General features: G+C 37.0%; 1 protein-coding gene across 2 annotated transcripts in view; it reads left to right on the top strand.

Moving 5' to 3' along the window:
- The window catches only part of PRRG2 (proline rich and Gla domain 2), a 32,845-nt gene that overhangs the window by 3,562 nt on the left and 7,065 nt on the right, over positions 1-22,218 (top strand). Inside the window, exons 2-4 of one of the 2 annotated variants that reach the window (XM_034415379.3) lie at positions 9,045-9,152; positions 14,722-14,885; positions 21,767-21,809. In XM_034415379.3, coding sequence (XP_034271270.2) covers positions 9,045-9,152; positions 14,722-14,885; positions 21,767-21,809 — 315 coding nt within the window. The remainder of the gene's footprint in view (positions 1-9,044; positions 9,153-14,721; positions 14,886-21,766; positions 21,810-22,218) is intronic. The other variant, XM_034415380.3, reaches the window with a different exon arrangement.

The following is a 22,218-nucleotide window of genomic DNA, read 5'->3' on the forward strand; positions in this document are numbered from 1 at the left end:
CGCATTTGTCATTTGGTGGCAAGTTTTTGGAGGAGTTTTTATGTCTATGCACTGAAAAATGGTTGGGTCCTCCTTAGCACATTCCAGATCTAAAACAATATGATAATATCTGAAGCACAGACAGTTTGAAAGGACTCTAGCAATGTTTTTATATAATTATAAACTCTTTTAGCAAACAAAAAAAATTCTCTAGGATAGTGTGTATCATGAGGAATTCTGGGGATTGTAATGAAACAACATCTGGAAGGCTGTGAATCCTCATATTTAGTTTTTTGTATGGGAGGTGGCTAACTCTTTGAGATAAATCGTTGGGAATCATCTAAGCAGCAGAAATGTCAGGTGTTTTTCAGGTTTAATCCCACTGTGGTTATTCTGCAATCCTATACACATTTGGTCAGAATTATATCGGGGCAGCACTATAGTTCCATGGGCTTTCATAAAGAAATATGCAGTTTGAAAATTACTGCATTATCATCATGGTATTGCAAATAATTCTGTTGACTCAGATCATGCAGAGCTCAATAATCAGAAAACAGTGTGGGAGAGGCTCCAAATTCACTGGAACAGTCATGTATGTAACCATGCACGGACAAAATGGCAAATTATTAACTTCCTTTATAAATAAGTGAGGTAAATTCCAAGAGGCTAAAGAACATCCTGGTTCAATTTCAATTAACAGGACGTTTTTTTATGAACTCCAAAACAGGGCAATTTGTTCTGCTAATTATCCATATTTAAGAATTCATGAGAGAGCCACTTATTGTAGTTATTAAGGCATCAGGATAGAAACTAGGAGACTATGAGTTCTAATTCTGTTTTAAGCACAAAGCTAGCTTTGCGTTCTTCGGCCAGTCACTTTTTTTCAGCCTTAGAAAGGAGTCAATGGGAACCGCTTCTGAGAACCTTCCCACGAAAACTTCAAGAACTTATACAAGGGCTCTCCAAGAATTGAACATGAAGAATTTAGGATTAATTGAAGGAATATAGCAGGGGTGGGTTCTACTTACCTTTACCACCGGTTTGCAACGGGATCGGGCGTGCACGATTGCTTTGCTTGTGCGCGCGCCTTCTGCGCATGCGCAGATCACTGATGACAACATCCGGGGTGGTGGGTGGGGCCTCCCGCCGGCTTTACTACCGGTTCTGGTGAACCGGTCCAAACCGGGGGCAACCCACCACTGAAATATAGGGAATATAATACCAAAGCCTCTTTGGTTGTGCAAAAACCACACTTTTTTCCTTAAGTTTTAGCAGGAAATTATAGTAATTTTATTTTAAAATACAATTAAAAAGATAACAAATACGAACTAAAAAAAGGGGGGAAAAAAGAAAGTGTAGAAAAGAAAAAAATAGAATAGAAAAGAAAAAATAAGAGCATAGTTTTAAAAGGAAAAGAAATATTGTATATAACCCAACTCTTATCTGTAACAAATCTCCAAAACCTCATTGTTCAATCCTAGTTAGCAAAAATCTATTAACGGTTACCAGAGATAACAACATACCGTGTTTCCCTGAAAATAAGACCCTGTCTTATATTTTTTGAACCCCAAAATAAGCGCTTGGCCTTATTTTTGGGGAGGTCTTATTATTTTGGGGCACATGGAGCAAGATGGGGCTCCTCTTGCCATCTTACCTGATTTCCAGTTCTGCGTTTAAATATTTTTGGGGAGGCTTATTTTTGGGGCGAGGCTTATTTTAGTGCATATGCTCAAAAGCCTGATGGGGCTTATTATCAGAGGATGTCTTATTTTGAGGGAAACAGGGTATCTATTTTAGCCTTGATGAAAAACCAACTTTATTTTCCTTCTTTTTACTTTTAATAATCTTGATCTTCAATCTGTTAAATAATGTTTTAGAACTTGATTCCATTTTTTCTTTGTTTCTTCTTTCAACATTCCTCAAAGTTCTAAGAAATCTCCTTTGTAAATCCATTGTAGGAAAGCTATTCAGCTATTTGATTTGTTATTTATAAATTCCTTTTAATTATTAAGACATCAGCTGGTTTTATTAGTATGTCCAACGTAGCATCTTTTTCCATATCATTTTTGTAGCCTATCAGTTTTAAATCCAGTTTTAGCTCAATCTCAGTTGTCCCCTGAGTAAAACCTGTTCCACTTTCAGAATATCTTTTAAATGTAGTCTTATCTATAGAGGCAGACATTCTGAAAATTAATTTGGATCAATTGTCCAAAAATATCCTTCAGTATGTCCATTGTAAAAAAGTATTTTGCTCCGTTCAACTTTCAACGTCTCATCCTATCATATTTTTAAAAATAGAATTCAAAACAAAAGATTTTTCCACAGGAAACTTTCTTATAATTAATTCTAATTCTTATAATATTCTGATTAATTAGAATAAAAATCTTATTTTAAATCCATTTGGATCCTTAGTCTATTTATAACTTTGTAAAACCAAAGTTATAATTACTCTTTATTGGTTTATTCCTAAAGGAAAAAATAATAAGTTCTTAAACTTGATTTTAAATTTTCTTTTGCTAAGGATTGAAGGAAATCTGAAGGAGATGACAAGGTTGAGCTTGAGGGAGGAGTCAAATGTGTTATCAGTCTCAAATACTTTGTGCTCACAAGCGATCTAAGTCCAGTCCACCTTAAATTCCACTGACTCTTATCTACTGCCAACTTGCTTTGACCGTTAGTAGTCATATTCTTCTACACGGCTTTATCATACAATAAACCTATATATTCACTTGAACTGCCTGGACTCCTGATTTCCTGCACTTGACAAAACTTCACCTCATGCTGTAAAACTTGTTGATCCAAAGGTTCCTAATAGCTGAAAAGCAGTTAACAAGCAATTAAGTACGCAAATACAGTGTCCTTTTTTGAAGGTGCTAATAGTGGTAAGGGCAAAAAAAAGGAGGGGGTATTCCCTTGTCTCCCAGAACTCTAAACTTGCTGGACATCACTTTTTTTAGCCATAAAGGTTTAGTATGGCTTACCTTTCCATCAAGGTTTACAAATGCAGCAATTAGATCTATACAAGAGCCTTGGTGGGGCAGCCGACTAAAGCACTGTTAAGTAACACCAGCTGCCTGCAATTACTGCAAGTTCAAATCTCACCAGGCTCAAGGTTGACTCAGCCTTCCATCCTTTCGAGGTAGGTAAAATGAGGACCTGGTTTATGGGGGCAATAAGCTGACTTTGTATAAAAAAGAACACCGCTTTGGGGGGAGGGGGCGAAAGTATGAAGGTTATTGTTTAACGTATTGTAAGCCGCCCTGAGTCTCCGGAAAAGGGCGGCATATAAATCGAACCAATAAATAAACAAATAAATAAATACAAATTGATAAGCCAATCTCAAATAAGATGTATTACCACTTCATACTCTGTCCATAAAGTCCTTAGCTTAACTTGTTTCCCAGAGAATGCAAAAGTCAAGCTTCAAGCATTTTAGGTCATATGTGGTCTTCTGAGCATACACTTGTGTGGGGTTTTTTTGTAATTTTTTTTTATTTTTTATTTATAAAATAAATAAACATTTAAAACATCAATCATCCCTCTCCTGTGACATCTCGGTGTTGACTTCTACTTTTCTTTTTGTTCTTCTTGTTCCAACAGTTTTTGGTTTTTTTAAATTTGATTTATATGCCGCCCTTCTCCGGAGACTCAGGGCGGCTTACAATGCGTTAAGCAATAACCTTCATACTTTTGTATATTTATACAAAGTCATCTTATTGCCCCCACAAACTGGGTCCTCATTTTACCTATCTTAGAAAGGATGGAAGGCTGAGTCAACCTTGAGTCTGGTGAGATTCGAACTTACAGTAATTGCAGACAGCTGGTGTTAATCACGATGCTTTTAGTCTGCTGAGCCACCAGGCCCTTCTCCAGCCACCAGTTTCTTCTATCTTAATCATCATCAAATCCACTGTAAAAGTTCATTCCTGTAGTCATATTCTTACTATCAAATTTTTATACATAGTTATAAAATTAATCATTTATATCACTTTTCCAACCAACAATAAAAATAATTGCATGTTCTAAACTGTTCTGATTCTTCCCTATCTTTAATCAACACGGTTAATCGATTCATTTCTGCACAATCTAAAATATTTTTTATTACTTCCTCTTCCAAAGGTATTTTCTCTTGTTTCCAATTTTGAGCATAAACAATTCTTGCAGCTGTTATTACATGTATAATCAAATAAATATATTCCTTTTTAATTTTATCCGGTGGGATACCCAATAGGAACAACTCTGGTTTAAATTCAATACGTATTTGTGTCATTTCTTCCAGCCAAATTTTAATTTTATTCCAATAATTTTTTGCTTCAGGACATGTCCACCACATATGATAATAAGATACTGGTAGATGGTGACATTTTCAACATTTTGCTGATTTATCTTTAAACATTTTTGCTAACTTCTCCGGTGGCATATGCCATCTATAAAACATTTTATATTGGTTTTCCTTGTATGCAGTGGACATCGTTAATTTATAATTCCTTCCCCATACTTGTTGCCATTTTTCAAGATCAATTGAATGTCCAAAATTTCTTTCCTAAGCTATCGTTGTTTCTTTCACCTGTTCCTCCTCCAATTCAATATATAATAAAAAATTATATTTTTTTTATTAAATTTTCTTCTGTTCCTGTGAGTATCCTATCTAACTCAGTCTTTTCCAAATAAAAACCATGTAACTTAGCATCTTTTTCATATCTTGTTCTTATCTGCGTATACATATACCAATCTATCTCAATCACCTGTTCTTCCAGTTCTCGTTTCTCTTTCAATTCCCCCTTATCTGTTAACAAATCCTTATATCTAATAATATTTCCAAAATTAAAAACATTTGGGTGTATTAAACTTCCATTGTTGATAACCATATCAGTATTTTCACATAATATTTATCTCTAACCTTCTCCCAAACCAATAACAATGCATTTCTTATATAATGTCTATGAAAGTATGTATGTATTTTATTTCTACCATACCACAAAAAAGCATGCCAACCTAGTTGCAAATAATGCCCTTCCAAAATTAACAACCTTATATTTCTTAATTCAATCCATTTTTTCAACCATGTCAGTGTTGCTGCTTGGTAGCATAATTCCCAATTTGGTAACCCAAATCCCCCTCGTGACCTCGTATCTTGTAACATTTTCAAACTTATTCTTGCTTGAGCATACACTTATTAATAAATAATACTAAAATATCTCTCAGGAGAAGTTGGCTTCAGTAAGAATCAAGCTCTTTGTGTTGCTGTCATTATAAAATGGTTCTGCTGCTCCTATTTTGATTCGATACAAAAGGAAATTTCAACAGGTGCAATTTTTTTCAAATTTGTATTATAACTCTGTTCTTAACAATAACATGAACACATTTACGTTAGGTTCTTTTAAATTGGTCAAATTGTTTCAGATTATGGGAGCACTGAGAAGCTTTGACATCCTCAGTGTTTCCCATTTTCCAACTTCAGTCCTCTCCCTTTGAGTCGTCTTTAGATTGCAGTTTCTGGTTCTGGAAACTGGTCCTGGAGAATACCAGGGGGAGAGAGTGGAGGAAAGGGTAACAAAAGGGACAAAGTGACAAAAATAGTAGAACTTCAATTGCATGTTTACCACTGTCATCTTGACTCTTTTTTAATCCACTGCCCTAACAATATCCTTAGCTTGATCCTTGCTTCAGTTACCTGAGAAGGTCTTTTGAAATGATTCTATAGAGATTCTCAGTCATCCAGGTCATGGTTGTGTTGTTTCAAGAGGCAACCGGACTTTCTGGTTTTTCTTTGAAGACGTTTCGCTTCTCATCCAAGAAGCTTCTTTGGTCATGTCAGTCATCCATGTCAGTCACATGACTGAAGAAGCTTCTTGGATGAGAAGTGAAACGAAATGACTTGGATGACTCAGAATCTCCATAGATATTTAATTATGCATTCATCTCTGTATATTTAAAACTTTCTAGGGAACTTTTCTTGATAAGGAGAGGTTGGGAGATTGCTTACATGTGCTCCTGACAGTTTCTCTTTATATAAACCCATAGAATAGCAGCTTTCGGTGGGTTAGAGTATCAGAAGATGACAGGATTCACCATCTTGCTCACAACCATGGTGGAGTCTTTTAAAGGACATTAAGTTCACAATCCTCACTTTCTAATCACTTTCAGAAATTGCTAGTTAACTAAGCAGTTAGACACCTTTGGAACAAGTTTCAAAATGCCAGGTGAGTTATCCTATATGAAAGAAAAAATTATTCATGATCTTAAGTTAAAGAAGACAAAATAGCAAAAAGCCAAATATGTTATGTTATTTTAGAAAATTGTAAATGGACTAAAGTGTAGTTGAATTTGGAATATTGAAACTTTTACAATAAGACTTTGGAATTATGTATAAAGAACAAACAGCTTCTTGTGGGATGTAGATCTGTTTTGGTTTTTGGAAAATATAGCAGAGATAAATAATTTTATGATTTAAAATTTGGATACTCTAGGAAACTAAATATTTAGATAATGGAGAAAAAATGGAAACCTATAAAATGTGAAACATAATAACACTTAAAATACTGAAGAAGACATTTCAAGAATGAAATGAGAAATTAGTATGCAAGATATGAACAATGTCTGCTTCTGTGGATAGGTTATGTTCAAAAGAAATTATAAACATTGAACAAATTTTATTTGACAAGATAGTGATTGTATCAAAAGAAGATACCAGAAGGCCAAGGGAATGTCTTAAAAAAGCATTCTTCATTGAATCTATAAAATAAATTGGCTGATTACTTTTTCCTTTTAAAATTTAAATGGAAAATATAAATTATAAACCAAGAGAGTGACCTGGACTATTTTTTTCCTATTAAATTTACAAAAGAAGCTTGGTAAAACATTGAAAAATAATGTGCAATGTGACAAAGAAGAATTGAAATCAAATCTTTCAACAATATTTGAATGAATTGAAAAGGAAGACTGTTAAAAGTAAAAGATAGGAAAGTAAAGCTGGTTTATTTGATCAAGTTTAAAACACGGTTACTTCCAGCAATCCAAACCTGTAGGTAAATCCGCTTTATGGATTTGCCTATAGGTAAGACATGTAATATGGAATAATTGTTTGTAACCTTAGAGAGGGTGAAGAATCACATTTGTACATACTTGTGATAAAAGTTGGAAATCACTTCCTTATATATTTCTTTCCTCATTCTTCATCGTATTTGTCAGAATATTTTTGTATTCTTTTTTCTTTCTTCTCCCTTTTTTTTTCTTGTAACATTTATCCTTTATTTTTATTCCTTTTTTTAGTGTACTAAATTTTATTATGATCAAAATTCTTAACAAGATTATATATCCACAGCTCTATATGTTAAAAACTATCCCAGCCTAAAATTATATCTAAATTACTACCTATTGAACATGCTTTCATAGCAATTTTCAGATGATAATGCTAAGCACCAAGCAGATCAAATTTCTTTTAGAAAAATAGCTATTTGTACCTGAGAAATTGCAATACAATACAGCTCTATGGGTATGTTTTTGTTGTATAAAAGACAAGCACACAAAGTGCAACTACTTCTAATTATCTGGTTGTGGACCCTTGCAATGCTTTTTTTTAATCACCTGGAGGCTTCCTTTTTCATCCTGTTCTCTTTATGGAATCTTAGCAAATTAAAAACACACACACACAATACTTGCTCCCTTGTTAAGCAACAACTGTTCTTCCAGTTGGGGAGGGGGGAATCCTGCTTTCCTCACCCCCAGTCACTAAGGTAGCAAGCAGGAAAATATTGTTTAGTCAGATTCATGCATAATAGGAACAAAGACATGCTACATGAACTTCATGTGGTCACTAGGAGTTTAAAATGTCTTGATGGCATATAATCAGCCAATTAGTGGGGTTTTTTTCATCAGGTCCCATGTCCTGCATAGCCTTATTTTTTTTAAAGATGGATTTAATTTTTAAAAGGTGAAATCTAGAATTGTTCAACTCAAAAGCTCTTTCTGTCTGCAGGATTGTTAATTGACCCGATCTGTTTTTTTACAAGCATTCCTTCAGGTCCCACACAGAGCTCTGAGACTCTGAAAAATAAAGAATAAAGAATAAAGTAACCACAATTCTTTTGTTCCCTTGAAAAATGGGGGGGGGAGGAACTAATTACAGGTAGTCCTCAACATATGACAATTGGGACTAGAATTTCAATTGCTAAAGCAAGGCAGTTATTAAGTAAATTGTGCCTGATTTAATGAGCTTTGTACTATGATTGTTAAGGAAATCACTGCAGCTATTATGTGATTTGTGTGGTTGTTCAGCAGAGTTGGCTTCCCCCATTGATTTTGCTTGTCAGAAACGAAGGTTGTAGTCAGATGATCCCATGAAGCTGTAACCATAAATACATGCTGGTTGCCATGTGCCCAAATTTTGATCACATGATCATGGGGATGCTCCTAAGTGTGAGGATCAGTTGTAAGTCCCTTTTTTCAATGCCTTTGTAACTTTGAATGGTTGCTAAATGAATAGTTGTAAATTTACTTATAACTTAGTTGTAAGTCTGGGGCGGTTGAAAGCAGTTGGCCTTTCAGTACATAGGGGCTTTGCATGAACTGTGTTGTAAAAAAGTGTTGACCACAAGAAAGTAGCAAATCAATAGAGACAGAAAACTCTTTGCTTCCATCTAATAGTTGCCTTTATTTTAACACCCCAGAGAATTTCTCAACTTCAACAACTTATGTTGTGTGGCTTCCAACTCCCAGAATTCTCTGGAAAGCAGAATTCTGGGAATTGAAGTTCAGACATCTTAAAAGTTGCTGAGGTTGAGAAAAACTAACAGATCATCTAAGTGATCTTTCTAAAGTTTCCTGGGTCCTTCAGGCCCAAAACTTTGCCAACTCTTCAATGTTCTACGGATGATTTGTTTTTGAACTGATCCTTGCATTGACCACCTTATTGATTAGGCCAAAGGTTACATTTACCCCTCCATTCCAGCCAAACTGAGGGCTGGGGGGGCTTTTTATCAGTGTGTACATATTGATGGGGAGTACTATATTTTAGCAGCCTTTTAATTTAGTCCTTTGGCGATTATCTCCTATTTTCTCTCCAGGATCTACCATGTGGAGCTTTTTATGTCTTCTTTTCCTGTTCAAAATTCTAGTCCCTAGTTTTGCTGCCTCCCTCCATAGACAACCTGACCAGGAACAGATTGAAGAAGGTAAAAGAAACTGGAAATGGGGGATTTGTTATCCAAATTTAGTAGCAGATTTAAGGAGAAGGAAGCTTGCATGTTCTGTATATAGAATATTAGAAGATGTTAAGACTAGGCAATAGAGCCAGAGAGCAATATTTTGGACTCAGAGACAAAATGTTTTGTTTTGTTTTGTTTTTTAAGACATGGGGACATTCAAATAACTCCTATTTACAGAACAAAATGTCTATTTTCCCAGGATTGCGTGATAGCTGTAGAAGGTGGCCATACAGTAGGGGTGAAATGCTACTGGTTCGCTCCGGTCTAGGAAAACTGGTAGTGATAAAAACTACTGGTTCAGGTGAACCAATAGGGAAAAAAAGCTACCGGTTTCTCTGAACCGGTATTTCCGATGATCAGCTGTGAAGCGGGATTTAGCTTTGCTAGAAAGCATGAAACTAAATCGCACACCACAGCTGATCACCCCTTCCCTCGCTGTTCTACTTACCTTCCCAAGCCTCCTTTTGGCGCATACTGCACATGCGTGTGCACACAGCACACACCAAAAGGAGGCTTGGGGAAGGTAAGTAGAACAGCGGAGGGGGTGGGAATCACCTGTGCAGCGGAGTTTAGCTTTGCAAGAAAGCAGGAAATCCTGCTTTCTAGCAAAGCTAAATTGCGCACCACAGCTGATTCCTCCCTCGCTTCTACTTACTTCCCAAGCCTCCTTTGGTGCGTACTGGGCATGTGAGTGTGCACACACCGTGCATTTGATGCGCACTGCACATGTGCACGCAGCATGCATTTGGCATGCAGTATGCATGCATGGCCAGTAAACCGGTAGCAAACCAGTTCGGATTTCCCCACTGCCATACAGGGTTAGGAAAAGACAGAGGTGCTTTATAGGGTGGACATCTCAAAGCACCTTTTCCCCTGAAATTCACATCCTGACTATAGAAATGCCAGTTAATTTCCTCCAGTCTCCTTCAATATACTTTAGATTCTACAGCACTGCAACAAACAAAAGCACAGTCACTGTGCTTCTACTTTAACTTTACTTTATTTTTACTTTATTTTGGATTTATATACCGCCCTACTCCCGAAGGACTCAGGGCGGTAAACAGCCAAAGAATAAAACACACATAATACAAAATTTAAAAAACAATATAAAAACACATTAAATAATTTGGCCCACACAGATTAAAACAGCCCTATTGTTTTAAAACAAATTTAAAATTAACAATTAAAAGGAAGTTAGGCCAGGCCAGCCTGTTGAAATAAAAAGGTCTTGAGGGCACGGTGGAAAGTGCGTAAATCCGGGATCCTCCGTATCTCCGGGGGGAGCTCGTTCCAAATGGCAGGTGCCCCCACAGAGAAGGCTCTCCCCCTGGGGGCCGCCAGTTGACACTGTTTGACCGACGGCACCCTGAGGAGCCCCTCTCTATGGGAGCGTACTGGCAGGTGAGAGGCTACTGGTGGCAGAAGGCCAGAAGTACCCAGGTCCTAAGCCATAGAGCGCTCTAAAGGTGGTAACCAAGACCTTGAAGCGCACCCGGAAGACCACCGGGAGCCAGTGCAGCTTGTGCAGGAGAGGTGTTACATGGGAACTCCACGTCACTCCCATAACCATCCGCGCGGCCGCATTCTGAACCAGTTGGAGCCTCCGGGTGCTCCTCAAGAGGAACCCCATGTAGAGAGCATTCCAAGCATTCCCAAGTAATAACCCAATATCCATTTTCTTAGATGCAAATGCTCCTGAAAACTAGGGGTCATGAATGGTAGAATGAATGTCCTCTAAAAGAGCCTTCACTAAACCAATTTTATTAAAAGACATTTAGATATGGCTGCTCTTTTTTTAAAAAAAAATTGTATTATGGACTATAATAAAAAAGGGAGTGAGGGAGTTAAACTGCTGTTCCTGAATGTTGAAGCAAAGTAGGAATCCTATAAAGTCATTTACTTAAAGAGATCATTGTTCAAAGATGCCCAGTGATGATTTCTTTAGTTGCTCAAAGTTGCCCAATATTCCTGAGAAGGGTGTGCAATCTGCAAACTAATACTGCCCTTGACACCTAGCATATGGAGTTATGGGTTTGGTCCTAATTTCTAATCTCTAAGAGATTGATTCAGGGTTTTAACAAGAGTAGGTTGCCCTTATCTACAATAGGTTGGCAAAAAGGGGAGGAAGTTAGAAAACTAGGGAGGAGAGGAAGAAGGGTAGAAAGAACATGGATTTCTTCATTTGTACATCTGGATAGCTTCTACCTGCCTGTCATAGCAGCCCAAGGTTGCCTGAACTGGGAAGACCCATTTAAAGACCATCCCCTCCCATAGTTTCTCATGCATTTTCTATCTAGGGCAAGACAAACACTTTGGTCATTTCCTCCCCAATTGCTACATAAATGCTATTCTGATTAGACCTCAGAGCCACAACAGGGAAACTGTGGCAGTCTCATCCCTGGGCATCAGTCTGACAACCTTCCTTGAGCATGTGTTTAAACATCTTTGTGAAACAGTGCATTTTGGCAAAATGATGTGGGCGGACCATGGACCAGTTTTCAATCTGTTACCTGGCTTGTCCTATATCTCACTGTTCTATTTCATCTAATAATGCATAATTATTACATAAATTCCTCCCTAAATGAGGTAATTGGGACCAGAATTTCCATTACTAAACCTTGCAGTCATAAAGCATGACATCATGTGATTGTGCCATTTAGCAATGGTAGTTCCAGCAATTCTATTTATTGATGTTAAGTGAATATGATAACAGTTGTTAAGCAAGGACCTCACATGACTGCAACTTCTGACTTCCTACCAGCTTCCAGGAAATGAGCAGAGAATGTCACAAATTGTGATCACATGACCACTGAGGTGCTGTGACAGCCGTAACTTTGAATACTGGTGGTAACTACCACTCAGCACTGTCGCAATCTCAAATTGTCACTGAATGAATGATTATTAAACAAGGATCACCTGTACTTGCCCTCATGTAGTGATTGCCTTGTTTAGTGATTGCTTGCAGTTACAATGGTGGTAAAAAAAATTAACTTTACAAACAATCTTCACATTTAGAATCTTTGCAGATCTGTAAAACAAAAGTTGAAGTAAGATTGTAAGCAGTTGCAATTTCATTCATCCCTGCTTCACTTAACTGTTGTGTTGTTGGTCGCAGTTGCAGTTGCTAAACAAAGATTACTTATAGAGCCATCTTATCTATTCTCGTAGGTTATCCTGAAGGATGTATCTGTCACAGAAAAAAAAGTTTGCTAATCTTTGCTCCATTTTCTACATCTGGTCTCTTCTGCTTTAAACATGCAATGTAGCTAAAACCAGCAAGAGGCTGCCTCAATAACTGCCACAGTACAAGCTGTCTGCACATCTCCTCACAATACTAATGATCCATCCACTTCACAAATAACCAACAATTAGTGCTTCTCTGAGTCTTGCAGAACCACATTCCATATGCGGCAGGGAATGCAGAGTGAGGGGGGAAACGTAATGCCTTCCCAGAAAGAGCAAATAATAAGCTTTTGAGTGGTTCGAAGCTCTTTCCTAAAGGAAAGGCTTGGGATTGTGACTGGAAGTAAATTACAAAGACTTATTCATAGTGTTTATGATGGGATCATCTGGAAAGATCTGATAATAGAGGAAGGAATAGAATCTTATAGGCAGAATAGTCAGCACAGGGTTCTCTCCCAAACGCCCCCAAATCTCCAGTCTGTTTACATATGAATGGGGTTACCCAAAATTTATTTGATTTATAACTGCTGCTTGTACCAAAGTCAAACTGGCAACAACCCATCCTTTCGTCTTTCTTGTACAAGATTGTTCTCTTCCAAAATACAAAACATTTGCTAGACCAATTCTTGAATACAGCTCATCTGTCTGGAACCTGCACTGCATATCGGACATAAATACAATCAAGAGAGTCCAGAGAAGAGTCCTCCATTCCTCTACCTGCAATAAAATACCTTATGCCACCAGACTCTAAATTTTGGTCTTAGACAACTTAGAACTACGCCAATTTCAGTCTGACCTAAGCATAGTACATAAAATTATCCGCCACAATGTCCTTCCTGTCAATGACTACTTCAGCTTCAACCACAACAATACACAAGCAAATAATAGATACAAACTCAAAGTAAACTGCTCCAAACTTGATTGCCGAAAATATGACTTCAGTAACAGAGTGGTCAATGCCTGGAATACACTACCAGACTCTGTGGTCTCATCCCAAAACCCTCAAAACTTTAACCTTAAACGTCTACTGTTGACCTCACCCCCATTCCTAAGAGGCGTGCATAAGTTCACCAGCATGTCTACCGTCCCTGTCCTAATATTCCTTTTTACTTACTCTTTTCATATATTCAAATTATGTTTATATTTTTACCTGTTATCTTATATATGGTTGACAAATAAACTTATGATTATGATTATGAATGTAATCTCATTTCAGTACTATTGGTAGGAGAGTATTATTCTCCAGATTTCAGGATTATGAGAAAGGCTGGTGGAACTGTTTTCCTGCAGAGTAAAATGGCTGGAGAGTAGGAGAAAGGGTAAAACAGCTGCTGCTGATCCTACAACAAATGCTGTCTCAAAAACAGGAGTAGATTATCTGCAGGGATCATGTGATTTCCAGTCCACTTTGTTAGATGACCTCCGCTCCCCCCACCCCATGAAATTATGCAGCCAAGTTTTGTTGGCAATCTATTGAAAAACACTGGTGTGGTTTCCTGACTTTTTTTTTTTTTGGCAGGAAAACTGTAAAATTGATGCGTTAGCTTTATTTAAATTTAATATCTCAAAAATATTCTCTAAATCCTATTGGGAATAAAAAGTAACATAAATGTCACTTCTCACTGTAGCACTTGGTTGCTAAAAAAAGAAGCATTTCCTTGAAGAAATGTAACTTCTAGCGAATCAAAGTTTACCCATTGTTATAGTGTCTTAACGGTATAGCTCAGGGATGTCAAACTCGCAGCATCACTTCGTGATCGAGTGGGCATGGCCAGCGCGCAACACATCTGGCTCACGGGCCATGAGTTTGACGCCCCTGGTATAGCTAGTCCTTCTGAAATTCTGCATTTCTTTACTTCTATTCATGTTCCCTCTGTTAGGGAGTAAAAGGGAGTTGGATGGAAATAAAGTCTTCCTGTCATCAGTCAACACTGCTAGATGGCATTCCTTTCTCAGATATTTTAGTAATTCTTGGGTTTTTTTATTTAACAAGCATCTAGCTCTGCAGCATAACAATATAGAACAATATTTCTCAACCTTAGCAGCTTGAAGATTTATGGATTTCAACTCCCAGATTTCTGGGAGAATTGAGGAATTTTGGGAGATGAAGTACACACCTCTTCAACACTGCTGTAGAACAATGTTTGCAACCTGGGCAGCTTCCAGATTCTTGGACTTCAACTCCTAGAATTCTCAGTAATTGCCCTGCCAGAAGGGAGTTCTGACTTTTGAAGTCTATACATCTGAAAGTTGTCCAGGTTCAGAGGCATTGCTCTAGATCTTATACGCTTTCTCTGAGAACTTCGTGCCTGCTCTGAACTTCAGGATAATGTCTGCTGATTCCTGTTCCCAGTGTTCCTGGATGCCACTTCTGCAAACAAATTCTTGAGCCGTAAGATTCTTCATAACCACTGGGATTTCGAGCTGATTGTGCCAGATAACTTGGAGCGTGAATGCAGAGAAGAAGTTTGCAACTATGAAGAAGCTCGGGAAGTCTTTGAAGACGACGCACAAACAGCTGAGTATGGGGAATTGGATGGGTTTAGGATGGCCACTTAAATGTCATAAAAAGAGGACATGCACCCCAAATCAGATATTTATTTGTTTGTTTGTTTGTTTATGTAGTGTACTTACTACTCAATTTCAAAAAGACTCTGAGCAGCTTACAGTAAAACAGAAAGCACTAAAAGAAAAAGAAACTAATTAAATAGCTCAAACCATTGACCTCTAGCTACTGACACACCAAAGCAAACATTACTAACAATAAATGTTCCTTTCATTGAGGGAACTCTCTGTATTATCTCCCTGATCTCTAGTAAGGTTGGTGTTGACCTGATCTTGGATGGAGCATTGTTCCAAAGGATGTATAAATATGAGAAACTTAAAGGAAATGTAACATACCTTGTATTAAAAGGAAGAGATTAACCAAAGGTCCTGTTATTAGACATCTTTACGCTCTTTGTTTTTCTCTTTTTTATTTTTAAATTGGAGACTCCATTAAATAATGCAGGTTTTCAAATGGAGGACAACCTTTATAAACTTGAAGAAATGGCCATCTTAGCCTATAAGTATATTATTTCTATGAAGCAGAGTTTTCCCCAAAGCATACTCTTTATATATGCATACTTAAATGTCCAGAATTCTCAGTAATTGCCATGCTAGCTGGGGAATTCTGGGATTTGAAGTCTACAATCTAGAAATGGGCAAGTTTGAGAAATTTTTCTTTAAAGTACTATATTGCAATTTTCAAATTATGGTTTGCTGATGTTGCACTTTTAACTCTGTCACACTAGTAACTATCATCTTGATTTAGAGTAGCCAAAACTAGTCATCCCTAGACTACTCTTCTCTGGGTCTACTAGAGTACAATTTTCAGAACTTCCATTCAGTAGAGCACATTTGGCAGGTACCAGATTGAAAACACTGAATTTAGGTATAGTGAATATCTTAGTACCAAGAAGTATTTATTTGCTTATTTTACAAAACATATTTATTCTAAAATGTAGATGTTTCCCAGACATAATTTAGCCAAAATAATAGTTAATGAAATATGGATGTGAAGTTTGAGTGCAAATTTGGTTATTTGTTAATCATAATTGGAAATCCTGTACTGAACTGGGCTTACAAAGCATGATGTCTAAATGAACAAAGATACAATAATTATAGCTGTCCTGTGACCCTAAGCACAACAATGTGAGTTTATAAAGCTGTGAGAAGATGGAAAGTTACAGTAGACAAATCATTCTAAGCCATGGTTTGAATAGCAAACCATAATGACCATAATCATGGTCAGGTGAGACATCTGAACTGGAGAGTAATTCTTTCGGCTTCTTAAATTTTAAATGTCTAAACATTTAAAGTTTTGTGGGGTTTTCAGTACTCTTGAGTTTCGTAGTTTTCTGACAGATGCTTCATTATCAAGATAGGTAACATCATCATTGTTTCAAATAATCAGATTTCAAATATCAAATTTAAAGCTTTTTCTCTATTCCATACATTGGCTCAGCAGAAAGTAATATTTATAGGCATATATATGCCAACGTTCAATATCCAAATTCTGTTCAATAGCCTGTTCAATAGCCTGTTGAACAGGAGTGCTGATTTACCACTTTATCAAATACTTAGAGGGCAAGAGGGCTTGGCAGCAGACGCAAGCAACAATCAAGGACTTTAATAGCCAGCATCAACACCCCAATCAACAACTAAACCTACAACAGGCACCATATAAATACCACACACAGAACAGCCTGAAGCACACACTTTGCTAGAGAGAAGTTCCTTGAAGATGCACTCTAGTATAAGTCTGAAAGCTCAGAAGACAAAACCGCTGGTCCCAATTGGATCCTGCAATATTATCCTGGGACACATGTATTTGACTTCATTCGTATTGAATATACCGTTGCATCAGATGTAACAATCATGTCAACGGTCATAGATCATGGTTTAGGATTATAAAAATGAGGTTCAACACTCTTTTCCTTGGGCTTGAATGCAAAGAAAAAAATGGAAATTTCTACTTGTATTTTAGACTAATAGCACTTAGCACTTTGTCATTTGAATCTTAAATACAAGTTAATCATTACTGTGCTTTGTTGAAACAAGCCAACTTCAGAAGTTGTAGCTTTATAGAGTTGGCCATTTCAGATAGTCCATTTTAAGGATTACTGTCAGGTTCAGATTACATTGTAAATTTCTGTTCCTTTAACAAAGAGATTTTCAATTCTTCTTTCTGATTGTATGTTAATAGAGAATAAACCAGCAGGTGCATAGAGAGACCTATAGTTAATCACTATTGCTGGCTGTCCCATTAAAGTTTTTTTATTTTATTTTATTTTATTTTATTTTATTTTATTTTATTAATTTTCTATACCGCCCTTCTCCCGAAGGACTCAAGGCGGTGTATAGCCAGAAATAAAACCATGACAATAGAAAAATTAAAAACAAGTTAAAACAATTAAATCAATTGGCCGAAAATTCTAATAAAACAACCAAAGCTGCAAAATAAATTAGTTCAGCGTTCTCCAACTTTTCCAGCTCAGTGGGCCAGCGGAGATGGCGGCGGTAGGATGGTTTCACGTGTGTATGCATGCCACTTTCACAAACACAGCTGCCTGTGCATGCACCAAACACCCGTGTGCTCTCCAACATTTTCACGGCCTGGTTCCGAATGGGCTGTGGCCAGGAAAGGGCCACAGACTGGGGGTTGGGGATCCCTGACTTAGTTGACTAAGTCAGTTCCCCATGTCAGATTTTTGTGGAGAATTCAAAAGAGATAGATTCATTGTGTAAGCCATAAGCAAGATCTCGATTGAGATCTTGATTGATCGTTCCTAAACGCTACCAGGGGAATCTCTGGCCTGAAAAGGTGGGAAGTGAAACCAGCATGAATGGAAAACTCCTAATATAGCAGTCTGAAATGGTTAGCAGAGAAACAAATTATGGCTAAGTCCCAGATTGTTTTGTATGAATCAGGTCATATGTGTGTCAACATACAAGGAAAACAGTTTGGGCAGAATTTTTTGAGGTTTCTATAATGCTGCTGTATATCTCAATTTTATTTATCTTGTTTTAATAGGTTGATACTTCACTTATAATATAATGGATAAATAAACTAAGTTTCACAAAATACAGCAGGTGGTTTCATCCATCCCAGTAACTCTTTACTAAACAAGCCACATTACTGTTTAACATAAAATGTGGACTTAGTCATTAGATTACTCTTCCTAGTGGAAAATGTACAATCCACCAACCTCTTTCTGACTAAATAAGTTGCTATATTGGGAGTTATATTGGTGGTGTCACTCCACACCAGCCTCTATCTTCCCTTCAAATCTTTCTATGTTGTTACAAATTGGTGTTTGTGGAGACACACCATTTCACTAATAAAGGATATTCTCAGTCAGTCTTTCCCAGCCAGCAGGGGGGGTTATATCAATATAATCTGGTAGGAACTGGGCAAAGGATTTTTTTCTAGGGACAGAGACTGACAGTATATAATTTGCCTCAAATTAACTAACTCTGGCTTTTTCCAGGCCAGCTTTCCAGGCCATTTTAGTCTCCAGGGAAATTCCAGTGCATGCAAACATGGATTTGAATGCACTCTGATTGGCCCCTAGAGAGCTAAATGCATCCAATAAAAATTATTTGAAGCTAATGTATTGGTTTACTTTAATTCTATTTTGATATTAATGTTTGTAAGGTTAATGTTAGTAAGCTACCCAGAGTCACCTCTAGAAGAGATGGGTGACACACAAATCAAAGAAAGAAAGAAAGAAAGAAAGAAAGAAAGAAAGAAAGAAAGAAAGAAAGAAAGAAAGAAAGACACATTCATTTTGGGACATTATTTTTGTGAATAAGATTAAAATAGTAACAATTATCTTATTAATTGCTTTGCAGTGTTCAATTTTATGTTTTTAACTTAGTAAAATTTGTTTTCTACTAACCTGTTCTCAAAAGCAAAGTGCAACTAGTTAGCAATCATACTGCTGGTCAATAAATAAAAATATTTAAGACATTTAAATTATAGTAGGTAATTGGTTAGCAACATGACATTTCCCATGATTTTTTGCAGATGAATATTGATTTAATGATGGGACTGTTGAACAATGCTGGGCCAGTAGCCACATTAGATTTTTGTGGTAATAGAGGTTATGGTTCCTGCTCCAGTATATATGTTAATTTCAGAATGTTAGGATGATTATGTATTCTCTATGACTATTATGATCATTATATTTTTCCATTTAAATTTTAATTGACTTGTCAGATCTCAACTGAATTGTCATATTACTGCTATTTTAGTATACTAATGAGCCTTGTCTATAGGAGATAATGATTTATGCATCCAAGGAAATTAGCTGTAGTTCAAGGAACAATAAATCTAATAGTTTTTAAGGCACAGCTACATAAACAGAACTAACAAGCCACATGCAACATCCTTCTCGACCCCCATTTTTCTGTGGATCTTGACTCTGAAATGCAGCACAGCAGAACACATATGAAAACAAGCGTGAGGCATAAAAAAGGTTTTAGAATATATTTAAAATAATAATAATAAAAAAGAAATAAACCCTCTCATCCAATTGAGTGTTATGGATTCATTTATTCATTCATTCAATTTTTATAACAATTTTTATTGCAAGCCACCCAGAATTGCTTTGCAGAATGAGATGGGAAGCATATAAATATAAGTAATAAATCAATAGATGCCTCTAGCCACTTTCATGTAGTGATTAGGTTGCTGGCCTACAAACCAGAATCCTATGAGCTCTAGGCCTGCCTTAGGCATGAAAACCAGCTGGGTGACTTTGGGCAGTCATTCTTTCTCAGCTCAACCAACCTCATAAGGTTGTTGTTGTAGGGAAAACAGAAGGCAGGTAATAGCTACCAAAGGATTCCAGTTAACACAGGACTCTGTTTTTTTCAACAATGCTACACATACAACTATTCCATATGTTGAGTATTATTTATAAAGAACATGGAAATTCTTTTGAAAGGTGCATTTTTGGAGACATGAGATCTATTTCTGTAGTGCCTTCATGTTCATGTACAGGCAGGCAGCTAAGAAGGCTGGTGCTTGATTTATATTTATAGGTTGAACAACTCATTAAGATACAGCAATGCAATATCTTATGCAGTCTTTCATGTGCATCAGGTAATATATTTCATAATTCCTGTGTATAATCATATGGATGATGAAAGTTTAACTCTCACACATTTACAAGACATGGAATTGGATAAGACAGCATTATCAAGCACATCTTCCACTCTGCATATTTATAGTAATTTGTATAATTTGCATATCTATCACATTCAATAATATAATTTACTCTATATGCTAGATAGTTTTCAGCACCTGGATGGAGAAAGAACGCCTCTTTGTGGATTGGTATTTATTTACTGAAATAGAGAAGTTGTTTGCTTTTTTAAAAAGAAATGGTCAGGTTTTTTTTAACCAAACAGTAAAATATTTGATTTTCAAACATTTGTGAGTTTATTATAGACTGATTACTGTATTTATTGACTGTTGCAGGTTTTCTTTTCTTATAGGATGGTGCCCTCTAGTGTACTTCTTATGGATTGCAAGTATTAGATTCAAGTCAAGATTCCTGAGAAATCTGGCCCCATGGGATCACAGTATAGCAATTTTCTTGTGTCCTAAAATAGAGAAGGCTATAGAGCAACTATGCTGCTGATCCTCCCCAATACCATTTTAATTTTCTACATGTCTCTGACTTATTGTCGTTTTGGGGTAGTGTACAATATTTAAAAGATAGTTGCCATTGGAGAGAATTTCCCTGAGGATGGGCTCCAGCACGAGTCCAAAAGCTCAGAAGACTAAACCTCTGGTCATTGTGGCCATCCCAGATTGGATCCTGCAATATTATCCTGGGACATCTACATTTGCCTTCATTCATGAAAGGTAGTTGGGTCCAGGTCCCCAAAACAGCATCACCACAGGCAAATAAGCCCTTCAAGACTTAGTTTGCTGTTTTGGAGCTAAAGCTGTGTTTTTCCCCTTTAGCAACCAGGAAGCCATTGTACAAAATTATATCATGAGTACAATAGAACATGCTTCATTCATCATTTTATTAATGGTGCTATCGGATAACTCCTAGGTAATGGGATCTGCTCAGTACTTATTGGCTGCTTTAGTCTCCTATGGGAATGCCCTCTCCCTCTGGGCCCTGGGTATTGTTGCATTTTGAACACTGGGAATCAGGCTTACTTTTGTTCCTGGAGGGCCTGGATCAACGAAACAGCAGTTGACCAGCAGTGGCAGTAGGGAATGTATCCAGCATAGAGAGAGAAAGATCCTCTGCAAATCCCATCCTTCAACTTATGAACTATTATTTGGACTGCCAAATGTTCAGGTCGATCCAGGTCTCCAAATCAGGCTTTGGCTGAGAGATGTGAGGCCACACAGTGGTCCTCCTTTCCTGCATTATCTGTTTCCTCTTGCAGTGCCAACATTTCCCAGCTGGGTGAGGTGGCAGGTGAAGGGTTGGTTTGACAGAATGTTGAACTCATAGGTCTGGCCAACTCTCCAAATGAGTTTTTAAAAAAAACAACACAGCAGTTCCTGCTTCAACTCAGAGCCTAGGCAATTGGGATTGACAGTGAGGAGAGCAAAATCTAGTCTAGTTTAGTTTCTGCTATTTCACACATAGGACGAGAAACTTTAAGCAAAGAGCCCAAGGACATTTGTAGAAGATAGTGATTACCTTCTACAACAGAAGACAATAGAAGTAATTTTTGTTATGTTTTGTTGGACACTCAGAAGCTTTTGATACTACCAAGCAAGTGATTTAGAGTCAGGCAACATGAGATAGAATAAAAAAACAAACAATGACTTTTATTATCATATTAACATTATTCCCCTATTTTGATATTCCTTCCAGAAAAAATTTTGGGAGGCCTATCTACGTGAAAAAGGAAAAACAAGTAAGTAAAGGCTACAAAAAGGGTACAAAACAGCAATGGGATGTTCCATATATTTGTGTTTTCCAATGCTGCATTATCCTTCTTGAATCAAGTGTTACCTTTATAGGTAACTAATAACTTGTATGGACTTCTAAAATCTTCCAACCACTATTGTGTATATAACGGCAACAAGGCTGGGCATTCTGCTCCTTCTGCGTTAATTAGGTGACAAAAGACTTTCCAGTTTCTTGAGGTAATGTTGTCCACCACATCCCCCCATGTAATAAGAATTTTGCTGCCTCATTATTAAACCTCATCCTGCCTCTGCTGCCTTTGCTTCAAGTCACTGCAGCCTCCTGCCTTCCTTTCAAAGAAATGAATTACAAGGCCTAAAAGTTTTTGTCATATTCTAAAGCAGAGGTCTCCAAAC

The sequence above is a fragment of the Pantherophis guttatus genome, chromosome 4 (assembly GCF_059756535.1).
Source record: "Pantherophis guttatus breed Tessera chromosome 4, ASM5975653v1, whole genome shotgun sequence".
Lineage (NCBI taxonomy): Eukaryota > Metazoa > Chordata > Lepidosauria > Squamata > Colubridae > Pantherophis > Pantherophis guttatus.